This window comes from Pungitius pungitius, chromosome 15 (genome assembly GCF_949316345.1).
Source record: "Pungitius pungitius chromosome 15, fPunPun2.1, whole genome shotgun sequence".
Classification (NCBI taxonomy): Eukaryota; Metazoa; Chordata; class Actinopteri; order Perciformes; family Gasterosteidae; genus Pungitius; species Pungitius pungitius.
This window is the reverse complement of record NC_084914.1, coordinates 3,942,200-3,958,620: the sequence shown is the minus strand read 5'-3', so window position 1 is coordinate 3,958,620 and position 16,421 is coordinate 3,942,200. Positions and strand designations below refer to the sequence as shown.

The 16,421-nt window shown below is 45.7% G+C and overlaps 1 protein-coding gene across 8 annotated transcripts in view; it reads right to left on the bottom strand.

The window, feature by feature from the left end:
* mib1 (MIB E3 ubiquitin protein ligase 1) overlaps positions 1-15,601 on the bottom strand; it is a 37,491-nt gene extending 21,890 nt beyond the window's left edge. For 6 of the 8 annotated variants that reach the window (XM_037458215.2, XM_037458216.2, XM_037458217.2 and 3 more), the window contains exons 1-12: positions 14,630-15,601; positions 13,456-13,627; positions 11,104-11,233; positions 8,422-8,526; positions 7,343-7,409; positions 6,569-6,773; positions 6,036-6,219; positions 5,396-5,540; positions 5,169-5,302; positions 4,327-4,434; positions 4,039-4,236; positions 3,770-3,921 (exon numbers count right to left, since the gene is read on the bottom strand). In XM_037458215.2, the coding sequence (XP_037314112.2) occupies positions 3,770-3,921; positions 4,039-4,236; positions 4,327-4,434; positions 5,169-5,302; positions 5,396-5,540; positions 6,036-6,219; positions 6,569-6,773; positions 7,343-7,409; positions 8,422-8,526; positions 11,104-11,233; positions 13,456-13,627; positions 14,630-14,858 (1,829 nt within the window). In that variant the 5' untranslated portion in view covers positions 14,859-15,601. The remainder of the gene's footprint in view (positions 1-3,769; positions 3,922-4,038; positions 4,237-4,326; positions 4,435-5,168; positions 5,303-5,395; positions 5,541-6,035; positions 6,220-6,568; positions 6,774-7,342; positions 7,410-8,421; positions 8,527-11,103; positions 11,234-13,455; positions 13,628-14,629) is intronic. The other 2 variants (XM_037458213.2, XM_037458220.2) reach the window with 1 other exon arrangement.
* Between the last annotated feature and the right edge of the window lie 820 nt (positions 15,602-16,421).

Sequence of the window (16,421 nt, the reverse complement as noted above, 5' to 3'; positions counted from 1 at the left end):
CGCTGACTCCTAAACTCACTGCGTGCTAACAGTCAAATACACCGTGAGTGGGGAAAAATGAAAAATGATGAAACATGAAAGCTGGACAGCAAACTCGGTCTCGATCTTATAAAGTGCCCGTGAAGAAGAAACGGGACCATAGGATCAAGAGAAGTGTGGTTATTAGGAGACGGTACAACACTGCAGCACAGATGCAGAGCGGCTCCTCGTCTCACGCGCTGCACTCGCTGTGACTGCGGATCACAGCCAACTGCCTACACACTGACTCTCCCGAACCCCCCCCCCCCCCCCCTCTTCCCTCCTCCCTGCTTTTCCTTTCCCTTCCTAATTTGGTACTCGACGCCACACAAACACAAAAAAACACTCGCGAGTTATTTGTTTGACAAGCGACCGAAACGCTGTAATCTATCCAATGTGTCCGATTATACAAACTGATTTGGGGATGTGGGTAATGCATAAAACTAATATGTATTAAAGTCGTCGTCAAAAGCAAAGTATTCTCTGTTTCTTATGAATTTAAAGTGTTTTCCATTGGACCAATAACCATGAAATCTATTTGGCGTACCGTAAGAGGCCCTGGCTTACTCAATTACAGTACAGTCTGACTTGATTAGCCTAGTCTGAAATGAGCAAGAGAGAGAGAGAGAGGGGAGAAAAACAAAAGTCCTGATTCAATCATTGGCGGCCATGACTATAAAGCAGCACGTCCCTGGAAACGCAAACGTTTGTTCCATTTTGCCACATCTGCCTCTCAAAAAAGGGGCCAACAACAACCACACTTTTTTTAATGCTGCATTTTCAATGCTCGATCACCCTCCTGTACGACGCCATTTAAAGAAAAAAAGAAGAAAGCCGAGGACATTACGAGAGAGCGAGGAGAGCGAATACTACAAGACCAGGCTCGCCACGCGTAAACACGAGGGGGGAGGGGAGAAAACACAACGCGGGTGTCCGAGAAAGCCGCCCCCCCCCCCCCCCCCCCCCTCATCAACCCGCCACCGCCGCTTTAGATTTAGCGGCAGTTGTAAAAACTTAAACCGGGACTAATTTATGAGGAAATGCCTTCACACTCTGTTGCGAGTGTAACGAACGAGGTGAAATATCGCAGAACCGCCCCGGTTCCTGCCGCACCCCTGTTGGTAGACTTGATTTGTTTCTGTATTTGGGACTCTTAAATTGAAAGATTCATCAGTCACCCACAGGGCTCTTTCCTACACATCGCCCTCAATCTTCTTTCCACTGCTGGAAGACAAACCCCGCGCTTCTAAAAACACAGAGGCACCACACACACACGCACAGTGTTTTTTCCTTGATGTCCATAACTTACGTCGTAACAAGGATAGGGTGCGCATCCTCCCCCCCCCCCCCCCCCCCCCCTCCACCCTAACCCTCTAGATTAGACTTGTTTAACACTCGTATGCCAGGACATTCTGGGCCGGTGCTCAAAACCAAACGGGAGGAAAAGCAGCCGCCTCTCTGGAAACATTGATAAGAATCGATCGCAAACCAGAGGGGTCTCGTGTCTGGCCCTGCCCCCGAGGGGGCTTTCCGATCAGCCTCCAGGCTCCCAGCACTTCATCGTGACAGTTGAAAATAGGATTGTGACGGTAGGAGTTCCTCCAAGCAACAACCCGAGCTCTCCGTTCAAAACGCACCTGACCAGGTGATTTTCCTCCCAACCGAGGGACAGATTTCCGAGGGCTTTAGGACTCGTGGACCTGTCTCCCCGATATTGCAGGTGCCCGAGCGTGAAATAAAAGTAAATGGTCAGACCGGAGCGGGCGACATATATCTTCGTTTCTCTGAAGGCAAGGGGACAGAGCGCGGACTGAAGCAGAGGAACGAGCACACGCACAAAAATACTGCAAATCCTCGCCGCTAAATTAAAAAAACGCTCCAGTTGAGCAGCCCCCCTGCCGCTTTTACGCCAATTCCTGGTCTACGTGTACACATTTGACCTTTCCTAAATAAGTGCTCTATTATTCGTTAAGGTTCAAAGGCTTTGCAATAAGAGGACAGAGCGGTCGTAACATTATTTTCCACACGCACCCTAAAGTCAGGCTGGGCTTTTTTTGAACATGCGGCTTACTTTGTGTGTCGTGTGTGTGTGCGCGTGATATGCTTTTGTTAGTGGGTATAATTACTAAAAATTAACACGGATGTTAATGTGGATTAATTTGCTGGACTCATCTATATAATCACATTTAATTAATTCAATAATTCTAGGGATCATCAGCTGTGGAATGACCTTCATCTTTCCTAAAAAATGGTTGAAAATCCTTACTCTTAATGACCAGTGCATCTTAAAACGTTCGTAAGGTCTCTACATCTGTTCTGTTTATCAGCACTGCCTTACCTTTCGTCACTACAATGATCACTTCACTGTCACAAGAGATCATTTCTAAATGTCTTTGATAAGCAGCCGTTTGTGTTTGTGTCATCGGGGAAACCAGCGGTTCCGTGTGGCTTCTCCTAAAGTGTAGCCATAGGGCTGCGTCTGGCCGGGCTTGTGGCAGGTGGCAGGTTTTCCACACCCCTCTGACCTCAATTCCATTTGTCCTCATGCCAAAAAAAACAATGCCAGTGAAGGGGCGGGGGGCGGGGGGGGGGAGCTAACATTTAGCCCGGGATAACCGTGCTAATGCGCAACCGGTAGACGTACACACAGGTTTTCACCTCTCTGTGACAACGTCAGCCGGGAGAGGGGCCGCATGAACAGTAAAGCCAGAGATCTCTGCTTCCTGCCCACCTCTGCTCACACCACATGGCGACGGACCGGCACAACAGTAAAAAAGACACAACAAATGATCTTCAAGGGCCATTAACTACACTGAAAGAAGAAGATGGAATGTATGGCAGATGCTTTCAAGGCCTTAAAGGAAGTCTAATGTCAACTTGAGACCATACCATCTGTTGGGGGAGATGGATGAAGCCTGAAGGCCCGCTTCAAACTTCAATGAATGTCAAAATAAATTGAGATCCCAGTGAATTGTATGGCGGGGTAAACGGTGATCAGTGAAGTAGTGGTATTGAACTTCCTTCTAGTTTAATGGCTTTAAAGTGGCGGAATCTGAGGCATTTCTCCCATTATATCCAAATATCCATTTGATTTATTTAGGATGCACTGTCGTTTTAGACAATTGGAGAACTATAACAAGCGATGCACAAGACGACAGCAGTGAATTGCATAACAGCGTCTTTGAAAGGGACTTTGCATAGGTTTTGCATAATTTCCTGGGGGGCACTTTCAACCAAAAGTGTTCCCGGGAAAATGCTTCTCCACACAAAATGTGATTTGTGACATGAAGTCACATGCTGAAGTGCCATGATTTGACACAGTTCTGAGGATTTACGTCAGTGAGCCGACCTAGTCCGCCCCCTGTTGTAGACCTGCATGTGGTGAGCCTGCATCTTTCATTCAGGCGGAGGATGATTAAGTAACAGATTAGGGTGGCGGCTGTGGTTCCACCCATCTTTGGCAGTGAAAATATGTGTTGTAACTGTCACACATAAAATCAAGACCCTGGTGCACATCTGTTACTTGGGCTAAAAAAGACAGAGTGCAACCAATCTGATTTTTCAGTTTTTAAAAAACGCACTGTGAAATCCATTTTTCTAGTTCAGTATTGTGAGTAAATGTGGAATCAGTCCAGAAAGAATCAGTGTGTGGAAATGAGAACTATCGAAGACTTTTAGGTCACACAGCTTGTTTGTTCCGAGTTAAGAAAGTTGTGGCAGCAGGCGGGGGGAGCGTGACGGTGTCTCGTACCTGGGGTTCCCACGAAGGGCAGCGTGGTGCAAGGCATTGAAGCCATTATTGTTGGTGATGGTGACATCAGCGCCGGCCTCCAGCAGCACGGACAGCATGTCATCTCTCTTCTTGCTTATAGCGTCATGCAGCGGCGTGTCCCCCTCAGAATCCTAAAAAAAGGTGAACCTCATGTCACTTTCTCCTCTTGTGCTAATCTGTGCTTCAAACCGCGCACAAAGCGACCTCTCTGCTGCCACGGAATAGGTAGATGAATAAGTCGCAGATACCTGAAGGCTGGGGTGGCAGCCGAAGTCCAGCAGGGTTTTGACCACCTGCAGGTGTCCCTTGTTGACAGCTATGTGTAATGGAGTCTGCCTTCGCTTGTTCCTGGCATTCAAGTCGGCGCCGCCCCTCTGCAGCACCTCAATGACAGAGCCCTCATCGCCAAAGGCGGCGTGGTGCACTGCCCGGTCTCCATCTTTGTCCTGAGCACAGCGACACAGCAGAATGAGGTTGTAATTCTGAATAATAGAAATGCACCCACCGGTCATGAGTAAGTGTTTGATTGTACGAACCTCAGCCTCCAGGTCCACGTTGTGTTTAAGCAGCAGCTTGAGGACATCCACGTGACCGTTCTGACTGGCCGCCTGCATGGCTGTGTGTCCAGCACACTGCCCGTTCACCTGCCAACACATCCAGGGGCAGAATATGTAGGAGCCGTGCGTCATGTTTCGGACACGCATGGGTCGTATTAGCCGTTGGGCTGCGGGGGCCGAGGCGTGTTTAAGCGCTTGTACTGTGTGCGCGTGTTTCATCAGCAACTGCAGCACTGCAAAACCTCGGGACCATAAATATTAATGTGAACTCCTTTGGGAGTCTCGAGACGTCTCTTGTCCTGGCAAGCAGATCACTTGGCCAAGCTTAGTGTTCCCGGCTTTAAGCAAATAATTCCACTGAAAGGGAGTAGGGCATCTGGCCAGCCTTCACCACTGACAAACACACACACGCACACACACACACTCTCTCTCATTGACTCGCTGTTTGATCTCTGAGGGAGGACAGTGTTGCAGACTTGACGTAACCAGTTCCCATAACCTATACGGGCGAATCGGGTCTTTGCTGCAGTGCACACGCTGCTCCTCAGGGCCTCCTCTGGGCCCAGCCGAATGCTTTTCAGATTGAGAGAGATGCCGGTGGGAGGATCTCAGATCTCTTTCTTAGGGGACTCTAAGCCTCCTCAATATACTGAGAGCAGAGCAGAGCTCAGCCGGGGACATTCCAGCCTATTATCAGTGCGCTCGGCTCTTTTTGCAAATATCCAAAGGCCAAATTAATTGATTTTCTTTAAAAATTGAAGGAGAAAAAAATAACTCTACAAATCCAGCAGCTGCTCAAACAGCGCGTGACGAGCACTTACGTCCACATCCGCTCTCTTAAGGATGTCCTCGACTTTGGCCAGGTCGCCGTTGGCCGCCGCCTTCACCAGCTCCTCGTTGATGTCTCCGGACTCCTGAGTCTCAAACAGTTTCTTCAGCAGCTGGGACAGGCGCTCTGAGAGGAGACAAGAGAGTGATTGCGTGCAGGACGGGGACCTACGACCCTCTATAGACCCTCTACGCGCCGGCGCCGCTCGCTCGTGCATACCTCCGGAGGCGTTGCTGACGGCAGAGCCAGACGGGGCGATCTTGGTGACGGCGGCGGGGTTGTACGTCCAAGACGTTCCGCAAACCTCCACCTTCAGGTCGCTGTCGGAGTAGATCTGCTGCACGCGGCCCACTTTGCCGAGGGTCTGTCGGGAAACGTTGCGACCAACTCGTTAGTGTATGTTGTTGCGTTAGAGGAAAGATGGACGGGGCATTGAATGAAGGACAAAGAGAGAGCAGAAGAGTGCAAACTCTGCAGAGCTATTGTCCAATCCCAGAGCAGAAAGAAAGCTTTTTGCAAGAATAAAACCTGGTTGTCATTCAGAAAACTTTCACCCGCAACAAGATATAAGAGAAAGGGAGCCTTCTACTCGCTCGACTATTGCTGATCTGTACGATGACGACAGAGCAGGGACAAAAGTCGAATTTAGGTAGATCGGCGTCACATAGCCGAAGGCAGCCTTAGGCTAAGTGACGCCTTAGGCTAAGTGACGCCGATGGACAAACCTCACAATAAGGGAGGAATAAAGTCGGGTCGAGAGCAACAAACGGATCAGCAGCAAAACAGCGACCGAGGGATTCGCAGTGAGGAATCGCCTCCGCTAGAAATGCCGCAACGTGGAGGGGCGCTGCGTACTTACGGGGAGCATCGCCTCGGCCCACTCGCCGTGGCCTCTCTGGAGCAGCTTGATGCGGTCGATGTCGTAGCAGATCTGGACCAGGTCTCCCACCACAAACTGGGAGGTGCCTCCCTCCGCCCCGGCCGCTGCGTCGCCGCTGCGCACCACGTTGGCCTTGGTCAGGACGGCTGGGTTAAACGTCCATCTGAGGCACGGATGAATGCGTTAAGCTACTTGGACTTATTTTACTTACTAAAATATGACACATGGGCAAGAAAAGAGTAGGAGCGGAAGGGTGGAATATTTTGGGATTTCAAGCTACGATTAAAAAGAGAAAAGGTATCAAATAAATAAAAAAATGAGCCATGTTAAGAGTTATGAGATAACATTTGCCATTACATTTTATTTTACCAGAAATTGACCCCTAACATTTAGCGTTGCAAACCATAATTTCATCTTGTAGCGAAGATGAAGGGTCACGTGAAACTTAAACGATCGGACAACTATGACCAATCTACTAATAGATCTGAGCCTCCTCCACCGGGGGGACTCACCTGTTCCCACTGGGGTACTGAACAACAATGTCGTGGTCTTCGTCGATGCCGCACACGGTGCCCGTGGTGGTGAGCGTCTCAAACATGCCATCGGTCCACCCGCCGTGGCCGTGCTGGAGGGACTGAACGATCTCCAGGTCCAAGTCGATGTTGACCAGGTCTCCGATCTGGAGCCCGCCGGGATTTCTGTTGCCATTCTGCTCACCTGGGAGATTTTGGTCAAATTAGGTCGCTCAGTACTAACATTTGCTTTGATAAAAAAAATAAAGTGTGTCAAAATGAGGTGGACAAGTATTGCACATTAACAGTGTTGACCCTGGTGAGACAAAACCTGTGAATAAATAGAACTACAAACCTTTTTAATATTGTATTATTGTTTTTACATGTTAACCAAATTGCATTACTGGTTAACATTTATTTTTATTATTTATTATTATTTGTTGTAGTTTCTTTATTTTGATGGTAATTTTTTTAACCAAATGCATAAAAATAGCTGATGCTACTGCTTTCAAACCCAATGAGAGACTTCTGCTGCATTGTTGAATCCAGTGAGACAATTTATTCCTGGAGCTCTCGGAATACTCTCCCTGCATGACCTGAGCATCATACTTGGCTTTGACAGACAGGGGACTGTGTGGCATCGCCACCTAGTGGCCAAACGGCATTAACTACAAGTGAAACTCCAACTAATGCCCTTGAATTCACTGCACCAGAACAAAAGGTGAGAGAATTGGTGCAATAGTGACGTTGGACCGGGATCGCAGGCTTCCTCACCTAAAACGGGACAGTGGTCTCTGTAGAAGGAGCCTCCTTTGGCATCCTGGACACATTTCAGATCCGACTGAGAGAGAGAAAAGAAGGAGTGGGATTAGATAATGACCCGCGGTAATCACATTAGAGGAGGGGCAGGGTGACCATGAATAATGACACAGACAAGTTACACACTTTGTGCTTTAGTGTTAGTGAAGTCGCCTGGAATACCAACAATGTCAGCGCCCCAAGGGCGAGGCGGGACTATGAAACTCATGGCTACACAGAGAAGGCATCACATCGTTTTTGCAATGACTCAGATGCGCAGCCACTGTGGCAGAGTTGGAGGGCAGAGATGATTGTGAGGCAGAGCAAACGGAGTGGAACAAGTGCCGACAAATAAATAAGTCTCACCTCCTGCATCCAGCCAGCAAAGACACTTTTAATCTTATGATGCTGTGAGCACAAACCGGACGTTACTTAAGAGGGACTTAAGATAAGTGAATGTGCGAGGGGCTTTGTAGAATTTGTTTTTGAGGTTGTAGAATTTGATCATTCACCATAAAAAGTAAAGCCACAGTGAAACGGTCAACCCAGGGGCAGATGCCAACTACTTCCAGATCAGCCTATTGAAATAACAACGGACAAATCTGTTATGCAACCGAGACACCTGATTGGCCTCATTCGTAAAAAAGGAAGGGGCCGCCACGACCAATGAGGAGGCCTCTTCTCGATTGAGACGCGTGTGTAGCCGCCGCCTGTAGCAACCCCAAAGAGTGTGCTGCCCACCCCTCCCTCCCTCCCTAAAGTTAACCTCTGTGTTCACCCCCTCCCTTAAAAAGCAGGAGGAACAGCTTGCCTTTATCATGTAGATACCTTCCCCTTCCAGCTGCCTGTACAATTGTGCCTTACTCATGCCGGCTGCGTGGCTCTCACAAAAGGCCTGGCAGCAAAAGAAAGAGCCCCGGCCCGCCAGACAAAAGCCACCTGACAGCTGATCTTTTGTGCACGCGTGTGTGTGTGTGTGATATGCTTTTGTTAGTGTGTGTGTGTGTGTGTGTGTGTGTGTGTGTGTGTGAGGGTCAGGATGGAAGTTTGCTCACCATTCCCTCAAAGCCGACTCGGTACAGGTTCTTGGCCCCATTGTCCCACAGTACGTAGGCAGCGCTGTGAGGACTGGCTGCGCTCCAGTCCTGGATCTCCGTCACCTGGTGGAGGAGGAGGAGGAGGAGGAGGTGAAATAAGAACAATTTTTAAAAAAGGGCATCTTTGAGTTTTATTCCTAAATTTGTGATAAATGATTGCCTGTAAATGTAAACGGAAATAAGGGTCTAATAAAGTATTCTGCATTTAAAAATAGAATATCGACCAGAAGGGATCATTTTCTTCATGGGAGCTTTCAAGCAGTTGTTTTTCATCTTGAACCCTCATAACGATAGTGAATATGACACTTTATTGATCCCTGTAGGAGTTTGATCTTTTCAAACTAAAGGGCAGCATGAAGGTTGAAATACAGCACTGCAACCCAAGAGCAGAGTAAGTGTTCAGTTGCCTGTTCACAGACCATATGTCTGCTAACACAACCGGAGGAGGGGGGTGTGGGGGGGGGGGGGGGGGGGGTTCTCTGGGGGAGAGGTACAAAGTCTTCTGGCCATGCTCGGGGAGGGGGGGGGGGGGGGGTCAAATGGCCTGGGTTGGAGAGTCTCAACTGTGGACATTTAAAGTCATGACAGAATGACAGTCATACAACAGGTTTCAGACTCGTAATTCCTATTCAATGAGAATACAATTAAGTTAATATTGAATGAAAATCAGAATCTGGGTATGATGGCGACAGGAAGAACTATCCACGTATGCTTCCATCCATATACAGTAGTATTATAATATATATATATATATATATATATAGTAAAGCCAGATATTTTAAATATTCTGACGGGCTCTAAGCATTTTATCAATTCCAGGCTCGCACTGTTTTACACAAAACATTCCCCGTCACATAAAATAAATATAAATAATGAGTACTAGTCGCTCAGAAAGAAAGGAAAGGGCAATAAGCTGCTCTCCTTAGTCGTCTCACCGTGTTGGACCCCTCTGCGTGTGCATTGACCCACTGGTCCTGCATAAAGACTTCTGTCCCCACGGTTCTAACCCAGGCTTTTCTTCACTTTATGTTGTGTTACATTATGACTGACACGGCACCAGCTCACTGCCTTTGGCGCTAAAACAAGTGAGGTCACAGTAAGTTATGATTAAACTGAACGTAATGTGTTATTGGCATAAATAAGCAATGAGCTACGAATCGGGGACAGAGAAATCAATTCATATTTGGAAGAGAGGGTCGGGATTTCAACCCATGAAAATTCTCTCCCCATCACAGAAACAACTCTTTCATCGTATCGAGAAAGTGTCAAGAGAAGATTCAATTTATTATTTCATTAAAAAGCTGTGCCTTGAGTAAAGAAACCAAAAAGTGAAATTATTTTTTAATAAGCTTCGGGGGGGTTATAGCCATGCTAAACTAACCAAAGATCTAAGCTGTAGGACACGCAGTTTTCTGGAGAGCATATTGCTTACAGCATAATAAAACAGTAATAAGATATGCTATTAAAAAACACAGCAAATCTAAGTCTTAAGTTGCCCGGAGGCTTTCTTAAATTGAACTTTTAAAATACAAGCATTTTACAGCACATTTACAGTATAAATCTCAATAGGCTGTGCTGAACAAATGCAACATAAGCCAACATAGTATTCATTACTTTCTAATTATGTATTTCAGCCTGGACTAACCTGCAGTCAGGAGCTCTCTTTATAGCCTATAATTTCCGATGCAAAAGTATATTATATTCTGATAACACATTGTGCGCAAGTCCACCTCTTGTCAACCCATCAGTCTGATAAAAGATGCTAAAGAACACAGGACGGCCATCTTCAACAACAGCATAGCATACCGAACCTTTTGCATCACGTGACCGCCACAAATAGTTCACAGATTAAAGTCTGGGAATCACACAAAGAACGACGGTCATTTTTGTTAAACGCTTAGAGAAACAGTTTGTCTTTAAGAATTCATTTCCTTTTTACAGGATATTCAAATATCGATATGTGATGTGTTCCTTTGCAGGGGTTATATGAGATTATTCCAACCCTCCTCTGCATTGTGGAGGTTGGTTTTTGGCTTTTCGCCGGTTACACCTACAGACTTTGTGCGTTTCTACGGGTTACACTCGCAAACGGCGTGCGGAGCAGAAGCGCCTCCGTGCAGCATCTGGGGAGGTTTGTGCAAGTAGAAACAAAGCCATACCAGGCACCGGAGGACCGGACTGTGTCTTTGCTCTCCTGCTACATCTCTGTGGCCCCAAAAGCCCCCCCCCACAACCGGTTTTTGTTTATGCACATTTTAGATTAAATCATATCCTGAGATGCAAGTTTGTTTTTTCCTTCTGAGTGCTCGTGCTCCATTCAGCGCCGCGCGCGCACACATGTACACACGCGCGCACGCGATGGCCTGCGTCGGGGCTGACTCAGTCGGCCCGACCACCAGGGATTTATTATCCACTTAAATGAGCAGCTTAAAAACAAAAAGCTGACCACGTTTTTACCTCACTTCTGAAAAAGCATTTATTGGAGATCATTCTCTCGATTTCTTTTTAAGCGTCATGCCTTCTGGCTTTGTGGGGCCCGAGTTTTCCGTCATTTTACTCCTTTGCCTTGTCCGTCAAAAGCAAAGCTTTTGTAGGCTCCGGTTTTAAAAAGGTGCAATATAACCAGTTTATTATTATTACCTTTCCTCTCCTTCCGTTGCCTCCGTCTTGGTCTTCCCACTGCCAGTCCACTCCTCTCACCACCCGGCCACCAGTGAAGATCCCTCTGGCTGTGATTTTCTTTGACTTGCGACGTGACTCCAAAAGAACTCTGTTCGGATTAAAAGAAGAAAACGTTTTTATTTTTGTTAAGCTTCTAACACGTATTTAACACTGTCAGAGTATTTAAGAAGAGATGTTTACAGGGCCTACGTTATTAACGAGAGACAGAGACAACGCCTCACTCCTGATACCTGGTGTCCTTAGCTGCCAGTCCCTTTGTGCCTACTGCTCTGGGGCTGAGGTGTGAATTAATTTGAGCAAACGGGGCATGGCCACAGATCAAAGCCCCACTGCGAGTGTCCTTCGCAACAGCTCATTTGCTGCATCAACCACGCAGTCCCCGACAACCATCAGCCGATATATTATGAAAGCAAAAACAATGCGAACCAAAACCAACAACACATGAGCGCTGATGTGCGGGGGCATAGGGGCGAGCTTTCTAACTTTAAAATGAAGAGATTTTCTATTGCCTTCAGGTGTGGTATTTTCATGTGTGAGCGGGAGGGGCCCTGTTGTAACTTGTAACTTGTAACATCACGAACAACGGTAAACTTTGCAATGACGTGGCGTCTACTACTCACTGACAATTCCTTCCATTAACAGCCGAACCAACAAAGTGCGACACTGCACATGCAAATGAAAAGCCAAGCCCAATCCAACCAATGAGGCAGGAATAGCAATAGCCGATAGCTGAGCTCTAACCATCAAACAAGTGCGAGTCCTGCCGCTAGACACAACAGCTGGACAGTGAGGGCCCAACCAATGCAGACTGCTCGCGGGCCTCCTGGCCCCTCCCTCTAATGCGGTGTAACAAAACACCCCACTGGGCTGCCGGAGCAGTTCCAGCTGGGGAGGCATCCAGCACCCATTGTGCATTATGCAACGTCTGTCTCGGGGGAGATGAAGTCGTACTCGTTTGAAAAGGCGGCCAGCTGTGGGGCCATGTGTTCATTTAATTAAATGATGGTATGGAATTAAAATGGGCCTGAAGCAGCCTCACAGTAATGACGCGCTCTTTGCGACAGCACAATCAAATGCAAGTTGTGGAATTTGATGAGCGTGCTTACTCACAATTACATAAAAAATAATACATTCAAGATCTTCGATACACATCAGCAAACAATGTTATTGTTTGTGTTCCTACCACACATGGGTTCCATTCATGTTTGTGCAGAGCATCTCTTAAAAAAGGGAACGCTGCCCTTAACAATCTGACTCGATCTTGTCTGCACATGAATTAATTGGCAACTATTATTATGCTTTCCACACACCCCACCTAAGACATTGTTTCCACCAAGGCCTGAGGGTAGATACACACCCACATACAGCTAAAAACAAGGTACCTTGTGTAGGAAATTTCGGCTTGTCAACAACAACAGTAATATCTTGTGTTTTGTTGACAATATTAACACTTCCAGAGGGGCGTGACAGTAAACCTAGCACTGTCTTCAGAGCATAACACACTAAAATGTATTTATAATCACAGAATTCATTGAATAGTAGTTTTAAACATCAACACTAAGAAAAAGCAATAAGGCCTCACGCTGTGGCGGTGAGTGACAGAACTTGACTGCAGGCAAATAGTTATAAATAAATACAATATAAAAGCACAAGAGCCCCCAGCTAGGATTAAATGAAATGAAAACACTGGCTCATACAAGTTTGCTGTTGCTCTTTATATTATTAAATGATGACACTTGTAAGTCTTTGTAATGAGTTAGAAGCTTTCTTGCATAGTGATGTAGTCTAAAGGTTTTGTTATAACTGCTGTATCAAATGCTATTGTAGTGCTTTCTGCACAGATAAACATCTAAATAAGCATGTCGGCTGTAAAACAGACTTATCAATCAATCTGTATGTTGTTGTTGTTGTTTGCAGTTGAGTATGCAGCTTTCTGAAGACATAAAGAAAAGAACAAAAATAGAACCTGGGAAATAGACTATATATATTTACACACATTTTATACTTTATACATATTTATATACGCAAATAGAAATTCGATAAACAGAAGCGGTGCATTAATGTCATTTTTACCAAGAACGGAAAAACTGGATCTTAAAACGAGGCTGAATTGTTGCCTGGCAACTGAGGTCGGGGAGCATAGAGATAGATCCTGTCAGGGTGCACAAAATACCTCTCAAATGTCACAGTCACACAGACAGGAACATAAGGCCGGACTAAAGGCCACCAGAAACTAAATGCACGGATTACCTGGCTAACTTGGGTCTGTCATATAAATGGTCTACAGCGAGGCTAAACATGTTAGCTTACCTCTCGCTGCCCGGGGTGGTGATCCTGTAGAAGCGGTGTCTCAGGTGATGCTTGTCTCCATGGTAACAGGTTGTGCAAAGGTCGTAATTGGTGCACTCAGCGCATTTCCAGCGTATACCAATGATGGGCTGTTGACGGCAGGTGTCACACATGGTTCCGTCATGCTTGATGCCTGATGGGGGAAGCAGTATTGGTCAACATTAAAAAGAATGTGCGGATGTATTTTGTCGCACATAGCAGTTGATTAGAAATACTACTGAAATAAAATGTTGCTATCAAAAATATTTACACTATGCATGAAAAGTATTTGATATTTACACATACACGCAGACACACATATACAGGGATATATTCATGCTAAAAAACAACAGATCTACTCATTTTGGTGCTACGTTACGGACTTTAATCACATATTTTCAAGATGTAGAGGATTCTTCAGGATTATGTTAAGAACCCCCAAAATATCTTCTGCTCCTTATCACAAAACTGCAGCATCAGGTGATGATATATGGAAATGAATGAAACCAGTCAGCAGGATGCATGCTGGACATGTTGACACAGCACATGGTGAAATGATAGCACTATCAAGATTTTACTTAAAGATCTGTTAAGTCATCATCGCCAAAAGACACAATTAATTGATCGATCCTGTGGCCCACCGTTAAAAGCATTGCAATATTTATTTACAATATCACAAAAAAATCACTAATCACAACACTAAACTATGTACAGTTATATTGGTTTTCACTTTAATGCAAATTCTAAATCAACCAGGACGAAAAAAGGAAGTTTACAAGCTATTAACCTATATAATGTTGAAAATGTTTTCCTGTCGTTTTAATTTCACACTCTCTTGACTTTGATCTCTCGCAGCTTATTTGCATATCTTGACTAGTGCTGCCTGGTACACAGCAACACCTGTTCACGCAGGATGCATTCATCTATATATATTATATTATACATCCTGTGTGAACACGGTTTCCGGGAATTGTACACAACGAAAGTTTCTTCAACAACTCAGCTGTTGTTGAATTGCAGCGACCGTTGCTTTACTTTCAATAACGCAACAAATGAATTACAATAACTTTTTGTTTTGCACTTAAAGCGTGACGCATCGACCGACACTTGTCGCTCTGCGAGGACCGGAGAACCCATTGAAAGTTAGAGTCATTACCTGTTGGAGCACTGTCCAATATCCTCACGTCGTAGGCTCCGGAGCAGCGGTAGTTGGCGGCCGTCCCGTTATCCCAGACGACGACCACCTCCTCGGGACTTTCGAAACTCCTCACGGTGCCAACGTGTCCCTCTCCGCCGTCCTGCTTCCCCCACTTCCAGTCGGGTCCGCGGACCACTCGGGCTCCGACTCCTTCCATCATCGCTCGGTTATTCCTGCCGGTGGTCATCTTGCGTGTGAAATTTTTTTTAAAAAAGGACGCGCAGGGGCGATTGTTAACACGTTTTTTTTGGAAGGCGGCAGTCGTTGCCCGACGGTAAATCGGTGCGCGTGTTGGACTGTTTCCAAATGCAGGTTCCAACAGGAAAGAGACTGGAACAAGCTCCCCCTAAAAAAAAAAAAAAAAAAGCTAGTCTGCTAGCTAAATGAGCTAGCAAAAGAGGCTGTTAGACCCTCCTAAAAAATACAAAATAAAACTATCCCCACAAGCTAACGTGAGCTGCGCGAGCCAGTCCCTCCTCGGCGTTGACTTTGAGACGGATAAACAAATAAAAAGGTTAGCCCAAAAGCCTATTAAGTAGCCACATTGCTATATCAGCCGGATAGGAGTACCCAGCGAGCCCTGCTGTCTCTCTCCTCCACTCCACACGCAAGAATGCCACCTCTTCAACTTAGCAAGCTAGCGAGCCGAGTTGCTAGCTATCGCAGTGCTAGCAGGGTAACCCTCTCCCGGCTAGCAAGTCCTTTGCGTTGAATGCGAACGTTTTTCTTTCGGTGGTCGCTTGTCCTTGTTGTGTTTTCTCCGCCGGGCAGAAAATCCATCCAAGACGCTCCCTTCGTCGACCAGAGAGGGTTCCCTGGAGTCAACTCAGAATAAACGCGTCGCCATTATTGTCAATCATCGTTCAGACCCCAGACGAGCAACAACTAGCTACGGAGGTTAACGACAAAGCCCGAAGACGCGGCGAGGCTCGGGAAAACAAGAACGAGTCCGGCGCGCGCATGCGCATCTGCGACGTGCAAAGACCCTCTGCAGCTGCTAGTCAATACACAACATAATTTCAGTATGTTACACGACAATGATGGAGATGTGATACTGATGTTTGTGAGGAAAATACCAGTCCTAAGCTATCGTATACAAATGAATAGACTACTAGACATACACAACTATAAATCTTTTAGTTTATTAATGGAACAAAATATATATTTTTACATAGAAAATATGCATATATTTCATCTAGATATGGAAACCTGTAGTATACAAACCGTCATTGACAAATGAATAAATACATACTAAAAACTGAATATTGCAATTCATTACTACATTTTGGATGTATGGTGATAACAACTGTCTGAGTTGATGGCACCACAAATGAATTCAAATTACTAATGAATTAAGGAGATCCGGACCACAGCAAAAATAGCAGCATAAGTGTGTAAAAGACCACAAGGTCGTATTAGTGAATATATTATATATATATTATTATTTTAGGCATTGTAATTTTTTTTCCTGAATACAGTTGTTTGTATAGTTGTTATTATTGAATCATGATCAACCATTCTTGAAGTGTGTCGTGTTTCCAGAGGCACATAAAAAGTCCATATGCATAAGAATGACAACAATAAATTCTGCCAGCATGTTAAAACGATTTGGTTTTAAAAATTTGGCTAAATAGCCAATGTCTTCAGAGTGCAGAAGTCGGTCCACTTGTTCATCTATTACCAGCATTAACTTAAAATGTGAACACTTTTAATGTAAATGAAAAGATTTTTGCAGGACATCTCAGACTCA